This window comes from Enoplosus armatus, chromosome 15 (genome assembly GCF_043641665.1).
Source record: "Enoplosus armatus isolate fEnoArm2 chromosome 15, fEnoArm2.hap1, whole genome shotgun sequence".
In the NCBI taxonomy this organism is placed as follows: domain Eukaryota; kingdom Metazoa; phylum Chordata; class Actinopteri; order Centrarchiformes; family Enoplosidae; genus Enoplosus; species Enoplosus armatus.
Genome location: NC_092194.1, coordinates 15,523,501 through 15,550,651, shown reverse-complemented (window position 1 = coordinate 15,550,651; position 27,151 = coordinate 15,523,501). Strand labels below are relative to the sequence as shown.

General features: G+C 41.1%; 3 protein-coding genes across 3 annotated transcripts; 1 reads left to right on the top strand and 2 right to left on the bottom strand.

Moving 5' to 3' along the window:
• The first annotated feature begins 10,916 nt into the window (after positions 1 to 10,916).
• Positions 10,917 to 11,405, top strand: gng7 (guanine nucleotide binding protein (G protein), gamma 7). The gene is made up of 2 exons (XM_070920022.1): positions 10,917 to 11,009; positions 11,280 to 11,405. The coding sequence occupies exons 1-2, from the start codon at positions 10,929 to 10,931 to the stop codon at positions 11,403 to 11,405; spliced, it is 207 nt and encodes a 68-aa protein (XP_070776123.1). The 5' UTR covers positions 10,917 to 10,928.
• Positions 11,406 to 18,316: 6,911 nt separating this feature from the next.
• LOC139297290 (growth arrest and DNA damage-inducible protein GADD45 beta-like) lies at positions 18,317 to 21,014 on the bottom strand. Its single transcript, XM_070919893.1, has 4 exons — positions 20,895 to 21,014; positions 20,055 to 20,156; positions 19,665 to 19,881; positions 18,317 to 19,414 (listed from the first exon to the last, which is right to left on the bottom strand). The coding sequence occupies exons 1-4, from the start codon at positions 20,930 to 20,932 to the stop codon at positions 19,310 to 19,312; spliced, it is 462 nt and encodes a 153-aa protein (XP_070775994.1). The 5' UTR covers positions 20,933 to 21,014; the 3' UTR covers positions 18,317 to 19,309.
• Positions 21,015 to 21,288: 274 nt separating this feature from the next.
• Positions 21,289 to 26,264, bottom strand: ifi44c2 (interferon induced protein 44c2). Its single transcript, XM_070919962.1, has 8 exons — positions 26,189 to 26,264; positions 24,442 to 24,937; positions 24,187 to 24,238; positions 23,838 to 24,033; positions 22,664 to 22,816; positions 22,385 to 22,556; positions 22,133 to 22,233; positions 21,289 to 22,008 (listed from the first exon to the last, which is right to left on the bottom strand). The coding sequence occupies exons 2-8, from the start codon at positions 24,920 to 24,922 to the stop codon at positions 21,763 to 21,765; spliced, it is 1,401 nt and encodes a 466-aa protein (XP_070776063.1). The 5' UTR covers positions 24,923 to 24,937; positions 26,189 to 26,264; the 3' UTR covers positions 21,289 to 21,762.
• Positions 26,265 to 27,151: the final 887 nt, after the last annotated feature.

The following is a 27,151-nucleotide window of genomic DNA, read 5'->3' as shown; positions in this document are numbered from 1 at the left end:
GAAATGTCTGTCAGATATTTGAAGCTTTCCTGTGGAGAATGCCTACACATTTCTGCATGAGTCATCCTGCACAGCACACACACACACACCCACACACAAGCATATAAAACAGGCATGGAAGCAAAATAGACAGACTGCATGCCCTTAGTAGCACACACACACACACACACACACACACACACACACACACACACACACGCACTTATACACACGTTACATTCACACAGGCCTTGTGAGTGAAACCTCATTCGCTCACTGGCTGTTTTTCAGCGCTGCGCTGTCGTACAGGCACCACCGTCAGCACTACTTTTCCATAACTCAGCTGTCCGCCCCCTGAGTTTCTTTTACATTCATCCCTCCAATTTTTTGTGTGTGTTTTTGTGAGTTGGTTGCACTTGAACAGACTGAAGGCCGACCCTGCTCACATCTGATTGTAGATAGTTGTAAATAGTGTTCAAAGGACTTAATATTTCTGAGATGGGAGAGGAGAATGTGCCGAGGAAAGGATGTTGTGGTGGGATGGTGCCGTCACCTGCGTTTCCTTCTTATAGTCCAAATAGAAGTAAAGTAAGAGTGTCCTTCAGAGATGGCTTCATGTCAACTCCACCAGCTGTCAGGAAGTCATTTAAACTTTGGGTTTTTTCCAAAGTATGCTTCAGTTTTCTCTGCAAGAAGAACAGCTAATCGACTGAGAAAATCTGTGGAGGCCCAAAGTGCTCAATGTTGGATTAATTCAATAAGTAAATAATTATATGACAAAAATATAGTATAACCATGAAATTCTGAAATAATCCAATACATGTTTAAAATTCAGATATTACTATTAGCTTTTAAAAATAAATTTATTGCATAATAGGCCATTTTAATTTAATTCAGCAGTTTCTATTTCCAAATGTCAGTTTGTTTTGAATTTGTTATTTTCCCCAATGAACATTTATTTTATAATGCCACTTTTCATCACAAAGTCTATGACCGTCAATCAAGACAAACAGGGCAGAACCACTCATGATTGGCTGTTTGTTTAATCAGACCAAAGCAGCAGCCAATCACATAACAGAAATGTCCCTGTTTGTTTTGATGAAAAGTGGCAATCTGAAATAAAAACATAATTAAATAAAAATGTCCTAAAATTGTATTATGCTTATGTGAAAAGAAGCAGAATAAAATTATATTTAATGACACTGAGCTGAGTTTTAAAAATATTTTTGGATTATATGAGCTTCATGGTTAAATTATATATTTTGGCTTAACGTCTTAATTTATATGATTATTTATTTCAATGTCATATTTTTTGATTTAATATTGAACAATTTGGGGCTCCATAGAGTATCTACATAGGCAGCACCCAATTTCGATTAGGACCAGACGTAGTTTACCTCACCTTGTTTGCCATCAGTGAGGTACTTACTGGTCATGTTGCTGAAGAATCTTGTGCAGCAGAGGAAGCATGGTTCACATGTGTTCTTCCATAGCAGGATGGGAAACAAGACCCTGTGACGCTGAAACAAAGGGCAGTCTGTAAAATCTAAATACACAGAAAAGGTTGTAGTTTTGTAGTCCGGGTTACAGTCCTGTTGAGCTGAGCTAAGAGGCAGAGGATCTGAAGTAAATCAGTGATGGAGGTGAAAAACTGGCCCTGTTAACCTCTAAGGCTCACCCCTTTACATCTCGTCTGATCGCCTCAGATCCTCACAAGCTGTTTTTTGGAGACGGGGGCGTAAAGTGGGGCATATAGACTTTGTGGGTAATGTAGTTTGGTACTATCCTGTCGCTCTGGCCCTTCATTCCTGCATGGTCCCTATTGGTGTTCCAGCCAGCATGAGAACAAGGACACAAACTGTGAATCATCTTTGTATTTTTTAAAGAAACTCCTCAGCAGCATTTATGGCTTGGATTTGCAAATGGTTTATTTCTTTTAAGCACTTATTGTTTTTTGTAAATTATTCTATTGTTTCTGATTTTTGTTTTCTGTTGGGACTTTTTTTTTGTTTAACTAATTATGATGTATAGATATTTATTCTAGCAATAGTCTTCCTATTAAGATATACTGTGCTGATGCATCCTCTGAATAACTGAAAATAACATATATATATATATATATAGATGATAATAATAATCAAATCTGCAAAATGATTTTCCTAATAAAAATGTGAACTGAGGAGTGTTTCTTGTCTCTTTGATTTTCTCCTCTTACTTGCCACTGGTGTATGACAACTCTGCCTCACCTGTGCTAACGTTGCTAACAGAGGTTTGATGATTTTCTACCATGCTAGTGGCATGGCTCCGTTGGTCAATCTGTCTATCAACCACTTTGGTCCAGTATCTCAACAATTATTGGATGGATTGCCATGAAATTTGGTACAAATATTATATTATGTATTGCTTTATTTTTGGTCACCCCCTGACTTTTCCTCTAATGTCATAAGTCAAAATGTTAATTTGCCAAATACTGTTTGTAAGTCTAAATACCTGCAAAACTAATGACATTCCCATCAGCCTCAGCTGTACTTTGTGTTTAGTGCTAATTAGCATATGTTAGCAACAGTGGTGGAGGAAGTATTCAGATCTTACTGCAACACTCCAATACTCCAAAAATGAAAGTCCTGAATTGAAAGTGCCGCTGAAGTAAAAGTACAAAAGTATTATTAGCAAATTGTACTGAAATTATCAAAAGTAAAAGTAAGTATTTGGAGATACAGTACATGTTTTTCACTAGACAGGAAAGGTGTGTACAAGTGTAATCAGTAAAGTAACTAGTAGTGGAATAAAAAGTATAATATTTGCCTCTGCGATGTCGTGGAGTAGAAGATTAAAGCTGCATAAAATGAAAATACTGAAGTAAAGCACAAGTACTTCAAATGTGTACTCAAGTAGGTCTACAGTACAGCAAATGTATTTAGTTACATTCCACCGCTGAATATAGTGGAGTACCGGCCTACATTACCCTGGGAACCAGACAAATCTGCGAATTTATGTTTTATGCTCAGGCAGATATGTCTGGCCCCTCTCCCGTTCAGATTTCCATCCGGCCTGATTCGGGTCGGACCAATCACAACCGTTTGTCTAATATGGGGTGGGATTAAGCGCCTTTCGTGCATCTTTGTAAACAACCAAGATGGCTGCCTCTGATGAGGAACATTCCGGGTCCACTATCCCACCAGTATTCAACCAACTGGACGGTAGCTCTCGTTACGTACAGATGGTAAGTGTTGGCTTCTAAATCATGTCATGCCAAACTTTTGTGTATTATGTTGAACTAGAAAGAAGCAATATGAACTGGATGTTGGAACTAGCTACCTAGCCTAGCAGCCTACCGCTATGGCACACATTTCGTTGCTTTGATTGGTTGCAGTGTCCATAGGCATTTTGGTCTGTGCCCATTGATAACCTTTGGAAATCAAAAATGAACTCAGTGGCTCCAGAATAATTTACATTTGCGAGTTGGTCTGTCGATGCCAGTCTAGGCCCACATAGCATGAACAGAAATACTCAAAGTAGTAGTAACGTCAAGTACGTCAAACTGTTACTTAAGTACAGTACTTGAGTAAAGGTGCTTAGTTACATTTCCACCACTGCATGCTAACACTCTAAACTAAGCATCATCAGCACGTTAGCATTTTCATTATGAGTATGTTAGCATTTAGCTCAAAGCACTGTTGTACCTAGCTAACAGCCATGCTAGTAGACTTATTCTTATGGCTGAATTCCCACTGCAAATATATAACACACAAACACAGAGAGAGAGAGAGATGCTGGATTCACAGTCTCCCACTCCTCCATTCACTCTCACTTTTCTCTTAACCCTCCAACATCTGCTTGGGGATGCTGTGCCCAGCTGGGTTGCTATGGAGACGGCGTGACGTTGACGACGGTTGTCGCATCAGAGTGTGGTGTGACCCTGGTGGGGACAGAGATGCGTTACGACAGGCAGAGGTCTCCCAGGCTGCTGCTGGAGTGTATAACAACGCAGAAAGATGAAAACAGTGTGGCAAACCCCTCTGCTGGATGCACGCGTGCTTGTTGGGTAAAGTCTCAGTCTTAGGTCAAAAGATAAGCCTGCAAGCACACACATGACAGCTCAGAGCAAGAGACAAAAGAAAAGGTCCGTGGGGGTTGGTTGGTGGGGGTGCCACCTCTGTCAGACTGGGAGCATCTTTTAGTCGTGACTCATGGGCTTCCACCTCTTGATTTCTTTGAAAAGGGAGAGCTCTGCTGTAATCCACTGTAACCATACTGCCTCTTCAACAAGACACACAGTAGGGAGGGGAGGGAGGAGGGGAAGTACAGAGAGTGAAATGGAAGAAGGAAGTGAGACAAATGAAGGAGGGAGAAGGAGAAATAGAGCTAAAAGGTGAGGAAATGAAGGAGAAATGTATAGGCATCAGCATAATTTCACACATCAGAGGAAATGAGGCCAATGCGGTACTCTGTGGGAGTTATAAATAGCTCTCCTGTGGTTATAATAAGCAGCTAGAAAAGGTTTCCTTACAGCCATGAAGAAGACATGGCTGCAGAAGTGTGTATGCAGTGAGTGAGTAAATGCGCCTACATCATCCATCATCAAGGTTTTCTGGCCCACAAACAAAGATCTAGTGTACAATTTAGATGCTATCCTACACATCAGACCTTTATGTCCCCTTCACCGCAGAGCAAACCGTCCACATCCAACCAATAATCGTGCAGCAGATGCAGCACTTTTAGCTCCGTGTGGAGGAGTGGACTACAGCTCGGTGGAAACGGAGGATGCGTGTTTGCGCCGGGCCTGCCAGGAATAGAAGGAGCGGCCCACACCTCCCTGGAGAAGACGGGACTACAGCTGGGTCAATGGCGCCACCGTGTGGCAGCTCAGCGCAGCGGACTCACGGGGAGAGGAGTCACTCTTGCTGTGTGGTACACATATCCAGACGGGCATGACAGAGGAATAACACACATCTTACAGGTATGATAAGTAGGAAGCTGGGTTAAGGTCAGGGTTCTGAAATATGGCTTCTTTTATGTCAGGCTTGCAGCAGAAAAAGGGACAGGCCGGTTTATCTGAACACTAAGTGTAGTCCAAAAGTACATATGTAGAAAATATATAAAGGTTAATGCACTACAGTATTCATTAAATGCACAGATAAAATATTTATTTTTGTTTTCTATTAGTAAATCCTGCACTAAGAAGAGGATTATAAAGAGAAACGCATATTTTTTTTTAAGGTTTAACATCTTAGAAACATGTTTCTTAGTGTATTTAGGGTACTTATAGCTAATATTGTAATCAAAAGAATATGTAAAGAATTGTGAATAGACAACACAACCAACATCAGAAAATACATACAAAATATATCAATTTGGGCCACTCAAAATAGATTATACAGTATTTTGAATGAATGTATTTTTAGTTCATTTCATATGCAATGAAAGTATTTTCAGGCAAATTTAAACTTATTTGATCATTTGCCTTGAATCTGAGCCAGTCTAAGCCGGTGTCCTACAGATTTCCGAGGGGATGCAGAAAGATATGTTTTGACTTCATTGTTAAATAAAGGTGTACACACTGAGGGCAGGCAATTACTTTTGAATGGGGCTTTCATTCATGCAAGTGTTACCCAATCTACACCTCAAAATATCATACCGGGCTAAAAAAAAAAAAAGTCTTAGCGGATCCTGATGATATATGACTTACATTCCAGCTTACTATTATTTCTTTCTTTTATCGAACATAATTGGGAAATATATCCATGCAAACTCTTCTTGTTTAGAGGATGCATTCGGGCAATCTGCGTGATGAATGAAAATGTTGGTTTTGGGAGCCCCTGGGTTAAAGGTGCTGTCACCGGATCGGATGGAGGGAGGGAGAAGGAGAGAGGGAGGAAGGGAAGGGAAGGGGGGGGGGGGTGGAGGAGTGGACAGACACTGGTAGCGGAGGGGGAGGCGTTTGGCTCGGTGAAGACGGGGAGTGAACGAGCAGAGAGGGTGAGAAACCAGCGGATCTGGCCCTTTAAATCACCAATACAGCGCATTCGGAGGTGAGTTTGGAGATATTCGGGTATTTTTCTCCCTGTGTATAATAATTGTAACGCGTCTGTGCGCCTCTGCAACCCCGGCTTCTCGTCACCGAGGGCGGCTGCAGCGGAGAGGGGCTTCATCAGTGTCACGAATCCGGTTTTCCCCAGCCCTTTGCCGGCAGAGAGGGTGGGGAGGACCGGGGACAGGGTCAGTGGAAGATTTCCTACAGCTCGACTGGACTCTGAGGACGCACAAGCCACTGTATCCAAAAACCTCTGGATTTGTATATGCTGAAGTAGGCCGTATGCCGATTAATTTGCATAATAGCGGAACATAAAGGCATGCGCTCCAGTCTCGTGCCCATTGTCGCTGGATGGGTTCATGTTGGCTGCTGGAGCCTGCCTCCAAAACATGTCACCACCCTGCTCCCACGGCTAACAATCAGGGCCTATTTGCAGACCTGAAGCGGTCTAGTCTGGTCTTCACTTGGGAAAATATCTCTGGCTTTGATATGTGCACAAGGTCTGCCTGTGTTTGCGCGCCTGTGCGTATGCGTGTGTATGTATATGCGCGCGCGTGTGTGTGTGTGTGTGGAGTGTGGATAGCCATGGGAGAGAGAGGACATGCTGTTCTATCCATCAAAATGCCCGCATTGTGTTTTCACACGGTAGAGCAGCAAGCAGGGCCTATAGCGGAGGACATGGCTTCGAAGTGCAGGCCCGATCAGCGCTCAGGAGCTGCTAGGATCAATAAGGATTGATGCATTTTTGCGCGTCTTGAGAGCGGCTGTGGGCTCGCTGGCTGGCTGTCCGGGGCCTGTCCAGCTCTGGTGATGTTTGTGGTCCGGGCCAAGACAAATGACCAGCTTACTGTATAGCTTTTGCTTCTGTGCATCGACTTTAGAAGAAAATGTTTTCGATTGGGGGCGTAGAAGAGGAGAGATTTGACTGTGGAGGGCCAGACATTCATGTTTGTGCTGTATTTTTTAAGGCTACAGCTTCCTTCTCTCGGCGCGGAATGCGCAATAGCAGAAAGTTTGAAAAATCAACAGGCTGAAGAAATCAGAGCACCAGGTTTATGATATCACTGAAGTGTGAATAAAAGTGATTTAGGCAATATATTTCTTAATTCAACTGTTTCTAAGCAAAACCATCAATTGCATGTGAATGTTCTCTTTCAAAAACATGAAAGATTTAGTTTGTGAAAGGTTGTAAACAAAGAAGATAAAAGTGCTGTCACCTCCTTTCAATATTATGATATAAAACAAAGATATGTTGCAAGAAAATGTGTTACTTTTATCATTGTAGAGGAAGCAGATCCTATTCCTACTCCTTCAACAAGCTTAGTAGTAGTAGTAGTTTTCATGTTTTGTTGTGACTGGTGTTGATTCAACTCTGTGATAGTTGTTCAGGCTGTAGTGTCGGCTGTTTATTTAGTTTGCTGTAAAGAGTTGCTGTTTTTCTTATACATATTAGATTCTCCTGTTGGCTGTGCGGTGAGTTAGGGACACACTCCTCAAAAACTTTGACAGATAATGAGGATGTACGTTGTGAAGGAAAGATTGTGTATCTGTGTGTGTGTGTGTGTGTGTGTGTGTGTGCACTTGTAATACACACATTTAAGGAATATACATCTGTTCTCACATTCACATCATTGACAGTCATCTCTTATTTGGGGACAAACAGCAGGTTCCTATAAAGTATTACATTTTACTGTTAGAACTTTGTTTTTGGTTACGGTTAGGGTTACATTCAGGTCAGGGTTGTGGTTAGATTAATGTTACGGTAAATTTCCACTAGGGGTGGGTAATACCCCAAAAAAAACTCAAAAATGTATTCCAATCCGATACCAAGTAATACAAGTGCCAGAGTCACCAATATCAATAGCAATACCTGTACTTTTTACTATTAAAAGCAGCTTATTTAGGGATAGCCATGTACTGTAATTTATTAATAGGCAAATTCTGAATACATTATGGGCACTGCTAATTTGACAAACATTAGGCTTTTTACTATGCTGTGGTAATTAATCACATGCCTGTTAAAGCACAAGACAGTTTTTAAACAAATGCTTATTGTGTGAATTCTCTGAACTAATGAGTGTTTAAACGTGGCACAAATGTATTCTTTGTGGTACCAATTATATCAACGCTAGCATTGATACTCAAAACAAGATTTAGTATCAGCAGTATGGCCATCTCTAATCTCCAGGGAATTCAATTGAGTCAATCCACTGCCGCCAATAACAAGTTGTGTGTGAGAGAGAACAAATAACCAGAAAAGGGACAGACAAAAACCCTCCAAAGTGAGGGTCTAGCTGGGATTAGGATTTGGGCTCAGGGTTAATATCAGGATTAGGATTTAGAATTAGGGTTAGGGACAGAATTAGGGACAATCAATAAATGTCCCCACAAGTATAATAATAATACAAACGTGTGTGCAGAGACATAGAGAGAGAGAATTTCATCAGGTGTTATAATACAAGTCTATTCACTCCCTCCTTTCTCTCTCTCTCTCCCTCTCTCTCTTACGCACACACACACACACACACACACACACACACACACACACACACACACACACAAAAGCCCTAATTACAGACATGAATCTCTGAGCTACTCCACAGTAGGAGTAATTAAAGCAGGACTCTCCTCCCGGGAGGGAGGGCGACAGACAGAGAGACAGAGTGAGAGACGCAGTCGTAACACACTCTCAGTGATGTAAGTGAGGAGCGAGGTGCGTTTTGATCATACGCACCGGTGGGGAAACTTCTACGCTGTGCTAACAGAAGTGTAAAAGAAAGAAACTGGAGGTTTCTGTGGTTTTTAAATGGGTTTTGGACACAGCAGGTATGAAAGGACTTGAATATTTCTTTCTTTTTTTGGATCAGCAGTTTAGAAATGTCCTACCATCTGATCAATTAAGTGATATTACTGGTGCTTTGTGAAGAACAAGTTGTGATGACAGATATTGTGATATGAATGATAAGGCTGATGATGACAGTTTGGCATTGAAGCAAATTCAAACCTCATGATTAAAAAAAAAAGTTGTTCTTTTATTGAAATATGAAAACCTGAACTACAATTTAATTTGGGTTAGTTTGAGGTTTTTCTAACTCTCAGAATTGTATTAGAAGGTCTGTTTTAATGCAGATTTCACTCTCATTACAACAAAAATCTCCTCATATGGATCAATGGAACTAAATCTTCAAAAACAGCAAATGGAATTTGAAATGTATAAAACGTTTCCCTGTCTGTAACCTGGCTTTGTAAGCAGCCACCTCACCTGTTCTCCTTTTCTCTCAGAGACAAGCCAATGTGAGCTCAGCTGCCGTCCAGCTCTGTCGTTTTGACTTGGGAACTGTCCCTGCGCCGCTCAGATCGTCCTCTCCGTCCAGTGTTCAGAGCGAGTCCTGTCTGCCTACCACCAGTCAGGTAACACTATATTATCTCTGTGTATTTATTTATTGTGCCACTAAATGCTAAAATCTACAAACATAGATTTAATAATCTAATGATCTAATATTGTTTAAGTTGCTTTTAAAATAGCTCCATTCATAGTCATACTGTGCATATCACCTCCATAAAAGATTTTTCAAGAAGCTGCCATATTTCACTCATTGATAGTGTTGCACCACCATGTAGTCACCTCACAGTGGTGCTATAACTCTACAACTGAGGCCATACAGTCCCCTGAATGAAGTTATTGATGATTTAAAGGGTGATTCAGCTCATAAAAATCAGTGCAGGCTAAATGCAGTGTTCATGCCAGTAAACCCAGAGGCTAATGTAAATCATCATTTAATTGTTTTTAAAAAGCAGATCATGCAGAATACTCCTGTATGTGCAAAGTACTGCAGCATTGCTAGGGAGGAAAATGTTTCACAAAGTGTTTCACGATTTTGCAATGTTAAAAAATATATAGTTGGCTCTATAGAAAGAAGTCAGTGAAACTTCTCCTTTGTTTAAAAACATGTACAGAAGTTACAGTACATAGCTCATACAGTATATATCGGTATATCAGCATATATCACAAATGTTGTTACCAGTTTATTCTTTGCATGCAAGCTTTTTGTTTTATATGCAACAAAGAGTGGTGGAAGAAGTGTTTGGATCCTTTGTTTTTTAACACCACAATGTCAAAATATTCCACTACAAATGAAGCCCAGCATGAAGAAACTTACTTTAGTAAAACTAGAGAAGCGTCATTAACAAAATATGCTCATCATCCAAAATAATGGCCCATGTTTGAGTATATTACAGGACCATTAATACTGATGCATTAATGTGTAAGCAGCATTTTAATATTGTACAGTAGTCAAAGTTAAGTATTTACTGTTGGGTAGTTTCATCTATAACAATCCATGATATTTTATAATCTCATTTGATCATATGGCAAATTATAATCTAAAATAAATCAAGTAAAAGTCTAGTATTTCCCTCTGAAATGTAGTGAAGTAGAAGTATAAAGTGGCATAAAATGATAAAATACGGTACTAAGTTAAATGTATGTAGTTACACCACCACTAACAATCAACAACTTGACCGACCACAACAAATGTATCTTTTATGTTATCTTTTATAAAATGCTGTATGTACTGTTTGTACACACTGTATATTTGCTTTGCTTTGAATGTAAATTTCCAAGCTGGAACTCACATTTCACCTTTATGTCACCAGGATGATCCACACAATCCTGTCCTGGTTACAACGAAATCAAAACATACCGAAAGCATGTCAGTCTGCACATACAAAGCTTCAAAGTCCATTTTTAGTAGCCAGGTGTCACCTAGGAGGAGTCACCTCCCTCTCCCTGCGTATACACTGCCGGTGTATATAATGAAATCATCCATCATTCTCTGCATAGTAAACATTTTCTGATTCTCTCTCTCTCTCTCGTTCAGTTTTCTCCTGTGTTGGTGTAGTCTGATGGATCAGTATGTCTACCACTAATAATATCGCCCAGGCCAGGAAACTGGTGGAACAGCTGAGGATTGAGGCAGGGATTGAACGCATTAAGGTAAGACGGTAGTTTGCTGGCATGTTTGTGTATGTGTAAGTGTGACCCGCCTCTGACTGCTCTGTCCTTATACCTTTCTCTTCCTCCCCCTTCCTCCTCCCTCTCTCATCTACCTCCCTCTCAACTCCCTTTTCTCATGTCCTCCATCTTCCACCATCCTCTTTTTCTTACCCCCTACTTTCTCTCTACATGTTAACTCCCTGCCCTTCTTGTCTCTCTCCCCCCTCTTGGCCTTCCCTCCCCCCTGCCTCCCTCTCTCTCTCCTGTCAGGTGTCTAAAGCAGCTGCAGACCTGATGAGTTACTGTGAGCAGCACGCTCGTAGCGACCCTCTGCTGGTTGGGGTTCCCACCTCCGAAAACCCTTTCAAGGACAAGAAACCCTGCATCATCCTATAGCCGCGCTACGCACCTGCTGCCCTCACACACACACATACAGACACACACTCAAACATACACATTCAGTACTTAAATTGATTCCCAGACACACACATGCAAACACACACTTCAAGCAGCTCATCTAGCACACACACACACTCGTAGAAACACACGCATTCCCAAAATAGCCACTCTGGAAACGCGCCATACCCCGGAGCCACAGCTCGGGGGCAGGTATCTTGTGCTCACAGTGGCTGAGATCAGTATATCACTGAGTATGATCCAAGGTGCTTTGGTAATATTCATATATGCTGGTGAATTAACTACAAGTGTCAGCTTAACTTGAAAAAGGGATTTGGACATTAATAATCAGTAGGAAACCAGGATTTTACCCCTTCTTTTGTCTTGAAATAAGGGGTTGGGTAAAGGATGGACAGCAGTTCCATATAGGCAAACAGTGGGAGGATGCATGTGGGCAACAGAAATGGACGGTAGGCGCTCCTGCCAACCGTGCCAAACACGATCTGGTGTCCCATTAAAAGCTTAATAAATGCTTATTTTTGAGGTAGTTAAAAAAGGTCTGAGAGCTTCGAACCTGCCTGTGCTTAATCATGGCGGGTCATTTTGGAGCGAGTGGCTGAAGCCTTTGCCTTTATTGGGCTAGCATGTTCCCACCCAAACCCGTTTCAACAGACCTTCTCTGCCTGTGGCCTCACTATGGCCGTCTGCAGCCTTTGGCCAAACCTCCAGCTGTGCCAACCTGTACAGAAAGTCGTCTCTAGATGCTGATCTGCTGTCACCGATTCCACTGCAGTTCATTACGGCTGCTGTTTGGTTGAAATCGATGTCTAAGCTGACCTCAGATCTGCACCTATGAGGGGAACATAGTGAACTGCTCTACACAGAACTCAAGCTATTAACCCTGGACGTTTACTGCATTTTTCTTAAGAAATACTTGTTTGTGAAATCAATGTACGTTTTGATATTTTGTTTAAACATTACTTAACAGATAAGATAATACTGTACTTTTTTTTATTTGATTGTTTTGCTTTGACATAGGTGTTGCCCCTGGCTGATCCGGTTACTTTTCCTGTCTGACGTTAAATGCTAATGAAACGACGGAGATCTGGTTGTGAGCCAGAGGTAATACCTAACCAGATACCTGCTAGGATCTTAAACAAAAAGTTTCTACTGTACATCAAGCCTCCCTGTGCTTTACCCTGAGAGAGGGCAAGGTCGCAGACCGACCACACCCGAGAATCAGTCTGCAAGGACTGCAAGGCTGGAGGAGAAAACCCAAACTTAAAAAGTAAAAGTGAAGCTGTCCCAAAAAGTGAAAATGAAGTTCTTCCTTTCCTACCTTCTCCACTCATGTTCGATTCTTTCAATTGGCAGTTTTATAATGTTAATGGTAGGAAAAGAACAGATATATTGCATTGGATAGTGCAAAGATGGAGGTGTTTGTTGTGTTTGCCTCTACAGTAGAGAAGGGGAATACGTCTTGTTTTCATGAATAATAATTTTGGATTTAAATCAGATTAGAATAAATATTACCTGGTTTTACCCGTCTTTAAAGTTCCCAGTCTCCCCAGTAGAAGAGCTTGCTTCAACGTGAGCTGAAACTGGTCAAGGGGCTGGAGTTTCCTCTTTCCTCCTCTCCTCCACAATGCTCCTCCTCTCTGACAAACCAAACTTGATTGTAAAAACTGAAGATGAAGAAGTGAAAAAAAAATGAAGTCAAGAGAAACAAACTAAGTGTATAAACTTTCTTTCAGACGTGCAGAAGTGATAAGTTGAAGAGTAGCTGTTTTGGGTTTATTTTTGAGTTTCTTCTTTCTATGGAGTCCATGGAACCTGGTCAGTTGAGTATTACCCTGTACAGTGTTTGTAAGATACAAAAATCTAAACACAGAATCTCCCCTCTGTGGATGTTGGATTTTTTAGTACTACTTATTCTGTTCTGTCAGTCAGAATCATGTCTGTCTTCATTTATTTTTTTTCTTTTTGTCATTCAGGTTTTAGAGGCTTGTGATAGCGGGGGATGGTTTTAACCACAGATACAAACACAAACACCAGATGAGGATATATCAGAATAATGGAAGATAGAAAGATAAAAGCCCTGTTAGGTTTAGGATCATATCCTGTTAGAGGATGAATCAACATCGGACCTCATTCCAGTGGCCAAAACCAACCTCCTGATCTATCCTGTAACACCAGAGCGGCCCACAACTTTTTCTCAAGTGCTGGTTTTGGTGGGCGACTAGGACAACACACACTTATACACATAACACACACTCTCTCTTGCAGTTGTTAAGGCTCGGGCATTGAGAGCTGCTTTTGACGGTTAATTGCTGAAAGAAGGGAGCTTTGTGCCATCATATTTACATGTGAGCATTTAGCCGAGGCTTTTGTCAGTGACAGAGCAGGGTGGAGTCATTTGGACAGGACTTATGGCTGCTGATGGACTGTCAGGGGAGTTGAACCCACTGCTTTTCTGTTCTCTAATCTCTAGGTCAATATAAGCCACCTGCTACACCGACTTTTGAGAGTCAGGAGTTTTTTTGGAGGTGGTGAACATCCACAGTTTGAAAGGCAGACCGTCCACTGGGGACAATTTGCAAAAATACCCATATTGGAAATTGATTTAGTGTTGTATTTAGTCCTGAATGTGTTTTTTTTTTTTAAAAACATTTAAAGGCCCCCTCGACCAATTTGTCAACTTGTCTTTAAAGGAATAGTTAGCAGCAGGTTAGCTTAGCTTAGCTTAGCTTAACAGCTGGCCTGGCACTGTCCAAGGATATCAAAATCAACCTACCAGCACCTGTAAAGCTCAGTAATTAACATGTTAGATCTAATTTGTTTAATCTGTATGAGGAGTTGAGCTTTAGAGGTGTTGGTAGGCAGATTGTATTATGATTGTAGCCAGGCTATATATTCCCCCCTGTTTCTAGTCTTTATGCAAAGCTAAGCTAACTGGCTGCTGGCTTTAGCTCCATATTTACCATACAGACCCGAGGCTGATCTCAATCTTCTCATCAAGAAAGTGGATAAGCATATTGCCAAAAATGTGTAAACTATTTCTTTCGGGGATAAAACTTTACAATTCAAATCAAGGTTAAATTGCTAATTAACATCACTGCTTGTTCACTGTAGGCGATGGTTTCTGATACAAAGCCCTGCGTCATCTCTCATTTGCCTTTGTTCCAAACAGACAGAGCAGGCCGTTCCCAAAGCACAGAGAGAGCCGGAGCTGGAGAGAGGGCTGAGGGTGTGTGTGTGTGTGTGTGTGTGTGTGTGTGTGTGTGTGTGTGTGTGTGTGTGTGTGTGTGTGTGTGTGTGAGAGAGAGTGTGTGAGAGTGCATGTGCGTGTGTGTGTATGTGTATGGGGGGGGTGTCGGGTGCTAGTGTTAGCTAGTGCCAAAAAGGGTGATTTGGCAGAGCAGTAGGCGGAGAAGAAAAAAAACAAAAAACAGAGGTGCGTGTGTGTGGTCTTTGTGCATTTGTGAGTGTGTATTTGTGGGAGAGACACAGTGTGTAAGAACACACAGTGCCTCCTGTGCTGTGCAGAGTGTCACATAGTAATGTTACAGTACTGCAGCCCCGCAATTCCAGGTCAGGGTGAGTCTGACCGGAGGAGAGGTCATGTGACGCTGTGTGAGTCAGGACAGCGTGTATGGCCTCCACTCTCTCGCTCTTTTTGTCAGGCGGAGGTTAGTGCGCACATTCTGGTGTAAAAAAAGGATCCTGTCACAAGCCAAATTTGTTCAGTTTAAGTGTGGGAAGCTATTTTCATGTGATGACCAATAATAACCCCAACAATAGTCCCAATGCTGACAAATTCACCTTTTGAAATAATTTCTTTTTTCTGTTTAGCTCTATCTGTGCCTGACTCAGCTACATTTTATTAGCTGCAGTTTATTTTCACCACTCATTTAAGCCTTCGAGACCTAAAGGAATAGTTTGACATTTTGGGAAATACGCTTATTCGCTTTTTGAAGAGAGGATCGATACCACTCTCATGTCCTCTCAATACAAAGCTAAAGCCACCAGCTGGTTAGCTTAGCTTAGCTTAGCTTAAAGGCTGAAAAGCTAACCTGGCCAATTAATCCATTACAAGTATTTCCCAAATTGTCAAATTGTTCCTTTTAAATTAAATAAATGATTTCATCTGATCTGTAGAGATAATTGAAGAGATAGTTAGACCTGATTTAGGCTGATATGAAAGGTGATCTTTCATACAAATAAAAATAAGGAACCAGCTGAAGAAATATAATAACTATACAAACAGAAATCTGAGTGCAAACTGCAGTGGCAGGTAGGAAGTAACTCAGAATTACTGATCTGGGATGAGTTTACTTGAGTTTACTTTTTGTAAGATTGATTTAAAAATGGATTCATTGTTAGTGTTTAGGAAAAGGAAAGGCAGTTCCTTGTTTCTTCGTGAGGAGCCGCTAAAGTCAGAGGTTTACAACTGCAAAAGATTCACACAACATAAAATAAGCATGAATACATATCAGCACATACACAGACACACACTGATGTTGTCCTGGAGATGTTTGACAGATGCTATTTTTTAATCATTATTGTTTTTTTCAATCATTCCATAGCTGGTTGGGCTTACAATCAGATACAGCCGGCCTGGATCGCTGGTTTGGCTGACAGTTTGTCTGATTGGTTGGTTGTTAGTTTGCCTTATAGTGGCGTATATTGTGTTAATGCTGGTCTTGGGGTTATCAGATCAACAGAATGAACAGTGTTAAAGTAGAACACACTTGGCTCGAGTTGGAAATCCACTGGTGTTGTGACACAAAGCGAGCCCCGGTGAAAGTAATTTCTGGTCAGGTGGGGAGAGTTGAGGCTCCTCACTGGTGGACTTTGAAATCAAACATCACTGAATCGGCTCTGAGCCCTTCCCGAGACTCATCTTTTGTGTTCTGATCTCCTGTGTATGCATACAGTATATGTATCTTTTTGCCTTGATTGATTATGAAGAAAATATATCTATTTTTTGTAACTGTTCTCTGATGTGCCATAACTCATGTTTTCTTGCACACTGTTAATATTTTGTGGATATTGCTGTTAAAAAGATGATATTGAGAAGTAGATAACATTAATAAAAAGATGATATAATGACACATGCTCTTGTGTAATTTTTATTTTTAGCCATGCTGGCTTTCTGTAGGTCAGTCCGCCGCTTTGGTTCAGACTGAAATCCCTAAACAACTATTGGATGCAATGTCTGAAATACAGTACAGTGTAATTTCCCCTCGGGATTTATGTATTTATGATTATGATTATGATACAGACATGCATGGTTTCCAGAGGATGAATCCCAATGACCTCTGACTTTTCATCTTGCGCCATCATCTGGTCAAAAATGAAATTTGTCCAGTAGTTTATGACCAAATACCTGTAAAACTAATGACACTCCCATCAGCCTCAGCTGTGCTTTGTGTTTACTGCTAATTCGCAGTTGTCAGCATGCTTACATGCTATACAAAGATGGTAAATATTATACCTATTAAACATCAGCATGTTAGCATTGGCCATGTGACTATTAAACTACTGTGCAATGAGAAATCGCCATTCAATTTGGGTTTGGGCGACGACCATTAACTGATGTGAGGTATCCATACTTGTTTGGTTTTCTGGCACTTCCATATTAGTGAGTGCTATGTGTGATATATGATATATCTGAGTTTCCCAGTTGTAGTGTATGACATGGAAGTTGAAGTTAATGCAATTATATAATTCCGATATGACATGAACACGGCATAAGTACAGTCTCACAGAGCCGCCCGCCGGCATGGCTGTATATTTTTCACTCTTGTTAATTATTAATCTGCAGTTTAACGATTTAATTTTCTGTATTTTTGTTTTTGTTTTTGTGCTGTCTGCATAGGAGGGTCTGGCTTTTTCTCACACTGATTGTAAAGATAAAGATACACAACGCACGTGGACACACATGCTGTCTGGCCGAATAGGTGCATGGTGTGCAGTACAAACATGAAAACCTGCTGCACCAAACAGAGTAAACAAAGAGTATACTTGGTAATTTGACAGAAATGTCATTGTTACATTGTCAGAGTCTCTGTGCTCTTTGAAGCACTGCTTCAACAGTCACGAGTCTCCTCCAAGTTTCAAATAATAGCCCCACCTATCCTCCCCTGCAAGTCAAAGCCAATCATATTTAGGGTGGATGATCCACAGCCAATCAGAGGACAGTCCCCTCACCAGTCACTCCCCTGTCCAGCTGATAATAAACAAATGGGAGGTCCATGTGCCTGAATGTTCCCACTCCTCTGCTCTGCAGTCTGAGCTGTGTACAGACATGTGAGAGTGGAGGGTGGAGCTGGGAGCAAAACAGAGTGAAAGGAGGGCAGAGGGGAGGATAAACCACTTGTACCGTGTTGCAGGAACATCTTGCTACCTGATCATGTGGGTGGGGTTACACCAAGACTAATTTGCACATGCTTAGGCTCTGAAACATGCAACTGCAGGTTTAACTGCAAATTGTGACAAAAAAAAAAACATGTACAAAACTAGAATGCAAAGGGCTTGGGAGAAATTAAAAGTTTTAACAGGCAACTTGCATCTTTCCTGCAGCTCCAGCCACCGCCAGCTTCTTGACTTGTATGGACAGTAGGTCTGCATCAGCTTGTTTTGCCTGTTTTTTCCAAACACAAAGAGTTTCTGTTTCCACCCCAGTTTCTCTCTCTGACTGACGTTTAACAACAAGAAAGCTTGCCAGCCAGTTTGAGAGGCCCTGTCACCGACAAAGACTTTGCCCCGAGTGCACGTTTTTTTCCATTACTTCAGCCCAAACGTAAACTGTAGATGCGTCACTCTACTATAGTTCTAGTTCCATGACGCATACAAGGCTTTTGTTTTGAAATGTGTACACAAACGTCTTCATAAAGCCAGTGAGTCAGTTATGAATACAATAATTTATTGACTTAGAGCACAAAATTAGACCATAAATATATGCACAAACAACTGATACAATCAATAAATTACTGCTGTAGTATTGTGGGTTCATATTAGTTTAACAGCATTTCATCAAAAAAGCAGCACTCCTGAAGGCACAAAGATATTAACTGGGGTTTCTTTTGCAGCACAATGAGAATTTACAGCCGAGCCCCCCCCCCCCCGCCTCAATTAGATCAGACAGTTTGTTATGCTGCTCATTCTGTATCCTCCTTTGACCAAAAACATCATGTTCTGCGCCCCTTTTTGCAATTTCCTTTGGCCAATAAATCCTGTGTGACTTTAACTCGAACATCATTTCCATTTCAGTTTCCATGGTGACGATTCCTCCGCAGGTTCAGCTGCTCATTTCAAGAACGCACACGCTGCACGCCCAGTCTTTTTCTAAAGAAAGACCCAAGTATTGTCCACGCATACCACACATTCACACACACCTTCTCTCCAAGGACTCTCCCATGTCAGAATACACAGGAATGTTGGGCATAGTTTCATTACAGCATTCCTGTCCACTTCATAGAAACACACAGGTCTTCCAGGTACAAGTTGGGGTGTGGACATGTTTCTGTTAATGCTACTACTTCTCTTAGGTTGTCACACCCCATAAAAATTGTAAGTAGCCAAACAGAAGCCCAAAATAGAAGCTTAGATCTAGTTTTACTGTAAAATGTAAAAACAATGTGTCCTGGTTGGGGTTGGGAATCTGCTTTTCTGTCTGTATCTTTTGCACAAAACAGATTTTGTAAACCCGTCTCCACTCTGACTGTTTCACTCGTCCCTGAATGGGAGTCCTTGGTCCCTGCTTGGCATCAGTCGGGATACCCCGTCCCAGTTCACTCAGTCGGACCAACCCGGCACGAGCAACAACGGATCCTTCAGTTCATCAGTATCTGAACCCAGAAAGCTCCTGTGTTTGTTGGCGTTAGTGGGTGCCAGACCCTTCAGCGTTCCTGCAGGACCAGTTCAGGCACCCACTGGTTAAGGCGTCGGCTCTCCTGGCAGTAGGTCCCCACCTCTTGTAGCCTGCAGTGGTCGGCCTGGGGGTTCTGCCCGGGAAACAAACACAACATCAAATTCATGTTCAGGCATTCAGGTCAATCTGGTCTGCAGAAAGCTTTTTACAATTCACAAAATAAAATCATGAGAAAGAGTTGAAAAGTGCCATAAGTTCCCTCACATACTGCCAAGAGTGAGAAGCAACATTTTAGCTACTGCATGAAAATAATCTGTAATAATACACTTCCACTTTGGCCTTTCAGTTACATAAGAGAGAGCTGTTGTGCTGAGTCAACACACCGTAACCAGCATGCAGTGGAGGTCTCCGTGCTCTTCCTGGTTTCTGTTGGCATCCACAGCACCCAGCAGCCGCTGGAGCCGCTGAACTCCTGAGACTCGCAGGATGGTAAGGCCGCTGTCGCAGCAGAAGGACTGTAGCAGGGTGAAGTGGATCTGCAGCGCCACGTCGTCTGCATCGTCAGCCGCCAGGACGCACAGGACCACACTGTCTGGGTCTCTGAGGAGGAAAATGAGAAAAGGATGAGTTTTAGGCAGACACTTGTACATGTCTGGGATGGAAGTTATTCTCTGAAATGTGTGTGTGTGTGTGTGTGTGTGTGTGTGTGTGTGTGTGTGTGTTCTAAACTTCTATGGGCATTTGTGAAGCCAAACTTAATAGTTTCAACTCACACATTAAGAAGTTTAGCGGATTCATAGATGCCAACGGTCAGGCAGTCTTGTTTCTGAGCCGTCACCAGCAACTCCTCCAGAGCCAGACCTACAGACTGCATCCTGACAGGGACAGACAGAGCAATTAACCTTTTGCATTCTGAAATTTAAAAATAAAAACTGGTCATGGCATAGATCTGCTGCTGTTCTTTAATAAATGGGTCCATTATTGCATTAATCACTTTAATTAAATGTTGTTAGAACACATCTAAGTAATGCAAAAGTCCAAGAAAAGTCAGATAAAAAGCCATCAGAAGTTATTTATATAATACATCCTCCAGTCACACCAGTTTCAGCAGCTATGTTGCATGTGGACGACTTTGATTAAATACAGAGGAACTATGATTTAAGTCTAATATAAATATATATTGTATTGTCCACATGCAGCCTTCCTGCAGGCTGTGCAACATGCATGCACAGTATTGCTCTTCAAGTCCTATAATAATGAGGAATAATGGAGGTTATGTGTTTTAAAACTCCAAAATTATTTATGCACCACCTTTTAAATTTGAATTATGCATACATGTTGTCAAACTGTTTACAAAGATGGCAGCAGTTCTGGCACTAAGATATCCAGTATTTGGTGGTGAAAACCTCTGCACTCCAGCCGGATAAAGTCGTAAATCCAAGCTCAAAGTGTGGATTTTACTTCATCAGCCTCAGCAGTTCAGGCAATGCAAGGTTCAAAGGACGAAATGCATTCCTGTCCAGCACATGATCTTCATCCACATGGCTCAAGCAGAAACAGAAAACGACCGCTAAACCAGGCAAAGTGCAGAAAAACCGAGCAACAAATCTCACCTGTTCTCGATGGACCCAAAGCTTTCTTCTGGAATCATGTTTGCAGATCAAAAATGAATCCCAGTGAGAGAAGCGTGGTAGCAGTCCGCTGGTTTGCGTCCTCCCTCAGCGTGTCCAGGCTCTGCAGGAGCGTTTGTTGTTGGCAACGTTGCGACACACTCTTTATACCGGAGCTGAGAGGAGGGCGGCACCGAAACTACACGAGTTTTGCAATTGGCTCCAAAGGAATCCAACGTCTCTCTTTGTCGTGTGGACGGCTGGTTTGTTTGTGTGGTTACATGGAGTGATGATTTTACACAACACGAAAGTACATTTGCTTTGTCATTCTGACTGGGTGATCTACGTGACATCACAGTGCATAAAAATATATGATCAATCAAATCAAATCAACCAATCAAAAATAAACCTCTTTAATATGTTGGAGGAGATGCAGCTGAGCAACATGAGCTGCTCATCTTTTCATAACATCCCAAGTTTCTATAACTGAACACAAGCGATTATGAAATTATGACTGACATCTGGTGGCTGACTGGGGGAAAGAAAAGTCTTTAGTACTGTTGTAAAACTGAAAGTTTTAAACAGTCACATGTTCGAGCAGGACGTTCATGCAAGCAAAGACCTTTATTCATTTCTTTTAATTTTGTAACTTTACGACAACAAGAAGTTGTGGTCACATGTGAAAGAGTCAATACATCCAAATGACTGCAACAAGTATGAAAGGTTAGCAAGGTTAATTTAATAGCTGTTCTAGAGCTTTTGATCAAATTACATGATCTTCATCAGCAGATAGAGTTTACCCAGTTGTCGTGGAATTGGAATTGAACCATGCTGAACCATATTCAGTGAATACATTTGATCAACTGACTCATTAGTTAGAATTAGTAAGATTTGGGCGGGTCTGATCATTGGATATGTAGAGCTCCAGCTGATCATTCACCTCCTGCTCCTCAATGACCTGGTTCTCAAAGAAGCTGTCTGCGTAGTTAAGCATCTGGGACACAGCAGTCAACAGCAGTATGTCAGAATCCTGGTCCAGGTCCAGCGCCTCACTGTAGTTCTTCACCGGCAGCACGCAGGACAAGGGGATGCCCAGAGACTCACTCAACTCCCGGGCCTGAAAGACAGCAAAAAAAAAGGTACATGGATGAAGTTATCAATACCTACCTCAGTGATAACAGCATCATTGTTCCCACTATGATTTCCTGTGGAGGTCACATGGGTGTAAAACAAAAAGTCACCTTCTTCTGGATGTAAACGCTGTGGTAAACATTCTTTAGGTCCTCTGCCACCAGGGGACAGGCCTCATCTACTTTAGTCATCAGCAGAATCTGAGGAATTCCTATAAAGGATCAGAAGTGGAGAGAGATCAGAACCAGAACATACATATATGAAAACTAAAAGAAAAAGAAGTATGTATATACGTAACATTCATTTAGCAATTTTTACATATATATAAACCATTCTGAAAATAACATTATTATACTGCTAACCCAGCTGGTTGGCCCTTTTCCGGATGGCGGAGAACTTGTCCAGCATTTTCTGGGAGAGGAGAGAGGCCTTGCAGGTGTCGACCACATAAACCACACAGTGAATCACGTCGTTCAGAGTCACCTGCATCTTATAGCCAGGAGCATCTACCACAAGAGGATTGGAGGGGTTGAACTGAGGAACAAATAAAGCAGGAGGCGGAGTCATTCGTTATTAATCCCTCAATAAAGCAAAATCTTAACACTAAATCAGTTACGTGAAGATGTAATTAAATAGGAGACCTGGTAGCGATCCTTTATGTGACCCTTGTAGATGTTGACCAAGTCCTCAATGTCCAAACCAGCATCGGCTTTTTCTTCCAGCCCCATTGTGTCACACAGGATCAGAGGGACAACTCCTCCGCCTTTCCCTGCCTTGATGGTGTAGGTGCGGTACTAGAGAAGAGACATGAAATGTAATTTACTGGGACAAACTGTATAATCAGAGCATGTGGACAGTTTTATATTCATAGTACAAGCAGGCAAGGACTGGAAACCTTCATATGTCCAGTGGTGGAAGAAGTATTCAGATCCTTTACTTAAGTAAAAGTACCAATACATTAATATAAACACACGTAAACAGTAAAATGTACTTGAAGTATCAAAGTAAAAGTAGTGGTTCTGCAGTAAAATGTACTGATATATGATTCTATGACACCATTAGATTGTTGATACTGATGCATCAATGTGTAAGCAGCGTTTTACTGAAGTAGCAGGTGGAGGTGGAGCTAGTTTTAACTACTTTATATACAGTTAGCTAGTTCAGTCCTGTGCCCCTCCAAAGGGTCACCAGATAAATCAGAGGGGTCATGAGATGATTAATGGGAGAGAAAAGAAGAAAAAAAAAAGTTCTGCTACACTAATCTGTATTCATATTTCTGACTTTTTCTCTAGTCTTTTGTTTGGTGACATGTTGGATTTAAATGAAACCATCTGAAGAGTTTAGAGGGGAAATGTCTCTTGAACTTGACAACAACTCAGAGACATCTGAAACATGACAATGAGACACAACTATACACTGATTTTATGTAACACAGCCAAAAAGGTTGGAAATCACCAGGCTTCATTTTGAACAATGTATCCTATATGCTTACTTATTTTTGTTTTTTATGTAAAATCTTCATCTACTAACCACTGACTAATAATTAAAGCTGTCAAACTAATATAGTGGAGTAAAAAGAACAATATATGCCTCTGAGATGTAGTAGAGTACAAGTATAAAGTAGTACAAAATGGAAATACTCAAGTAAAGTACCTCAAAATTGCACTTGAGTATGCACTTTGCACCACTGCATATGACCTACAAAATGTAAGTTTTTCAAATGTTGTCTTTTTTCATGCTGTTTGGTTGCTGCTAACCCTGGTTGCGATCTGACTTTCAGCAGAGTACCACAGAGAGTCAAACTTGTGCCAGCACCTGAGTGGTCACACTCTTGTCCGCTGTTCCAGCGATGGCCTGGCATGTCATGTTGCCTCGAAACATTGAGTTGATGGAGTTGAAGAAGGTGGACTTGCCGGCCCCGACAGGTCCCACCAACAACACCCGGGCTTGATGAATTGTTTTGATGTCAGGCTTATAGCCCAGAATGACCTTCAGTAACTGCTGCTTTCTCCTGAAGGGAACAGAAACAATATAAACATTTACAGTGACGTCACAATGCACCTACACACCCTGGAGTTCACTTCTACATCACTGCAGCAAGGTGAGCAGTTAAACCACTGGAAGTCAACAACAAGTCCAAAGGTTGCCAAAGATTTCTACATACTCAGGAGTCCACTGGATGTTCCTCCAGGGTTTCTCCAGGAGCTCTCCCAAGCCTGCATGTGGAAAATAAATGCATTGTATGATGACGTCTTATATTATTCTAACATTCAAAATTAATTTACTACAGTCCATTTTAATAAAACTAAGCCATTCTTAGTATAAAAAGACCAATTATGTACTTAAAAGATTGTCTGAAAGTATGTAGATAAAATATAAAACATATAGTTGATGAGATAAAGTGCTTAACATCACACACCTTCAACTCGATACACTTCAAACTCAGTCAGTGCCAGGTCTTCTCCGTGCATCGCTGCAGCCTCGAACTTGAAGCTTGTCCCAGGTTTGGACTGGAACTCAGGTTTGTCCCCATGCAGGAACTCCAAAGCATCATAATTCGGACCGGTGCCTCCATCTATGAAAGCACACTGCTCCGCTGATACCTGCCACCTCAGTGGCTCCTTTCTGTCTGCACTGATGCTGTAGAGGAAGGCCTCCTTGTCGTTGACGCCCTCTCCGCTCTGGGTGTAGTCTTTAGAGGTGTAAGCCCCGAAGACGAACCCAGCAGCGTTGTAGGCGACGATGACGGTGGGCCCCTGTTTGTCACAGTGGCTGTGGAAAGCAGCAGCAGTGAAGTCGTGGACGCTGGCTTTGTAGAGCAGGTGGAGTCTGACATGACCGAGGAGAGACAGCAGCTTCTTCTGCTGATCTTTGGACAGGCTGGATGTGACTGCAGACATGACGGAGGGTGGACTCTCCAAACACACCAGAGGATGCAGCACCATGATTAGATATCATGATAGAGTTTTCTAATAAGGCATACTTGAGTGAAATGTGTTTCAATACAACAACGTAAAAATACTCCATTACAAGTAAAGGTTTTGCATTAAAAATATCATGTAAGTGCAGAAGTATTATCAGCTAAATGTACCTAAACTATCAAAAGTAAGTTCTTCAGAAATAAAGGCACATGCAATTGATATATTATAATATATTACATTATTAGATTGTTAATACTGCTGCAACAATATGTAAGCACCACTTAACTGTTGTTGCTAGTTGAGTAGTAGCTAGTTTTATCTCTTTATATACAGCATGGTAGTGTTCAATTCTTTGGACTTATCTCTAATCTTTGTTCCTTCGTGACATATTAGACATTTTAAGCCTTTAATGGAACCATGTAAGAAGTTTATTAGTCTAACAACTCATAAACAACTCAAAAGTCAGGAGGGGCCCCGACTAGACACAATATTGGGATCCACTGGTTTACAGTTTAATAATGTTTTTCATAAGATCACCATACTATTTTATGTAACATCTTAATGTGAGAAGTAACACGTATCTGTCAGATATTGCAGTAGAGTAAATAGCGCAACATTTCCCTCTGAAATGTAGCAGAGTAGAAATATAAAGTAGCAAAAAATGGAAAATACGAAATACTCTGATCAGATGTCACAAAACATGTGCCTGAATGTGAAACCTTCACATTTAAGATGGTGAGACAAAGTACATGTGATTTATCTTCCAAGGGTTATAAAGAGATTATGAATTGAACCAAGTGGGTTTTCTACTAAAGAGATGCTTTATGGATCAGTAATAAACCATTAATAAAGACAGATTTTGGCTTGCCAGGTTGTGAAAAATCAATTTGCCGCATATCCTAAGTGTATATCCTCCTCCCTCCTTTAGTTCAAATAATCGAAGGGGTTAGTTTCATTTTCACCTCGATGAATAAATGTTTAGAAAACAACACGCATCATGTAAACATCACAGCAAAGACTGTCCACATGAGTCCACATCCAGAACTACCATGTGTCTGATTGTCAAAATCCTGCAAGAAATGTTCTGTCAGATGGAAAAAGCACCGAACAGAAAGCAAAAGTAATCCCTCATGGGCCGGACAAACCTCCCATAAACAGTCGATCGATCATTTTAAACCGGATCTATGACACACAGACATGTTTCATCTGAATACAGTCGATGCAGTTCAATGTTATCAAACTCACCTGCAGTAAAAGAACAAGTGTTGTGTAAAACGCAGCAGCCGCTGTGGCCCACTTCCTCCTTCGAGCTCAAAACAGAAGTGAAAGTGTGTTCGCAAACACGGCCAAAGCGTTTCCACCCAAGTGTTCACTGTGTTTAGGCCTGCATTAGTTAGTGACTGGATAGTAGTGATGTGAGTTTCCTTCCATCATCGGATCATCGCCTACATCTGGGGAATGAAGAAGAAATTGACAACATTAGTTTGTGGAAACTCAATTGAACACAGTTTTATGCGTTGGTTTATTTTAAAATTTTACCATGTGAGCGCAATACTTAAATTAATAAATAGTCATACACTTCAGTGCAACACATACATACATATACATACATACATATACATTGTTATTGTATATATTTTTTTTTACCTCATTGTTCACTTAAATACTGTAAATGTGTATATTTTTTATTTTCTATTTCTTATTTTTAGTTCTAAATTATGCTACTTTACTCTTGAATGGGAGCACCGGTACTGTACAATTTTATAAAGTATTTCTGATTCTGATTCTGATTAAAGGCTTTAACATTAGATTTAAAATCAGCTGCTGTGACCTTAATAGAAGTGTCCACATGTCAAAGAGTCCCTGTTTCCAGCTTTGTGTCAATGCATTTCTTAGATAACCTAATGGATCTTGGAATTATTCATTTATCTTAAGAATTAAGAGATTTTCTCATTCCCATAAAGGAACATTTGATCCTTTAGTTTATTAAAGAAAAAAATCCAAATCACCAAAACTGGAGACACATGGTTTTCACTAGACAGCAGCTTCAATCTTGACTCCACTTCCTGTGTTGACGCCTGTATTTAAATGTCTATAAATAATTTCTGAGATTGTTATCAACATAAAACTCACTGGACATTTCAGTGACACAGTGAGCTGTAAACATTAAATGAGCTTAGTGCCAGAATTCAACTGAAATGAAAAGTG

Coding starts and splice junctions, on each gene's coding strand:
- ifi44c2 (XM_070919962.1), bottom strand. CDS start 24,922: ATGTCTGCAGTCACATCCAGCCTGTCCAAAGATCAGCAGAAGAAGCTG. Junction 22,234..22,384: donor GAAAAGGGCCAACCAGCTGG/GTTAGCAGTATA, acceptor GATCCTTTATAG/GAATTCCTCAGATTCTGCTG. Junction 22,009..22,132: donor GCGTTTACATCCAGAAGAAG/GTGACTTTTTGT, acceptor GCTGTCTTTCAG/GCCCGGGAGTTGAGTGAGTC.
- LOC139297290 (XM_070919893.1), bottom strand. CDS start 20,932: ATGATTCCAGAAGAAAGCTTTGGGTCCATCGAGAACAG. Junction 20,157..20,894: donor TTTGGGTCCATCGAGAACAG/GTGAGATTTGTT, acceptor TGTCCCTGTCAG/GATGCAGTCTGTAGGTCTGG. Junction 19,415..19,664: donor TCCACTGCATGCTGGTTACG/GTGTGTTGACTC, acceptor TTTCCCGGGCAG/AACCCCCAGGCCGACCACTG.
- gng7 (XM_070920022.1), top strand. CDS start 10,929: ATGTCTACCACTAATAATATCGCCCAGGCCAGGAAACTGGTGGAACAG. Junction 11,010..11,279: donor CAGGGATTGAACGCATTAAG/GTAAGACGGTAG, acceptor CTCTCCTGTCAG/GTGTCTAAAGCAGCTGCAGA.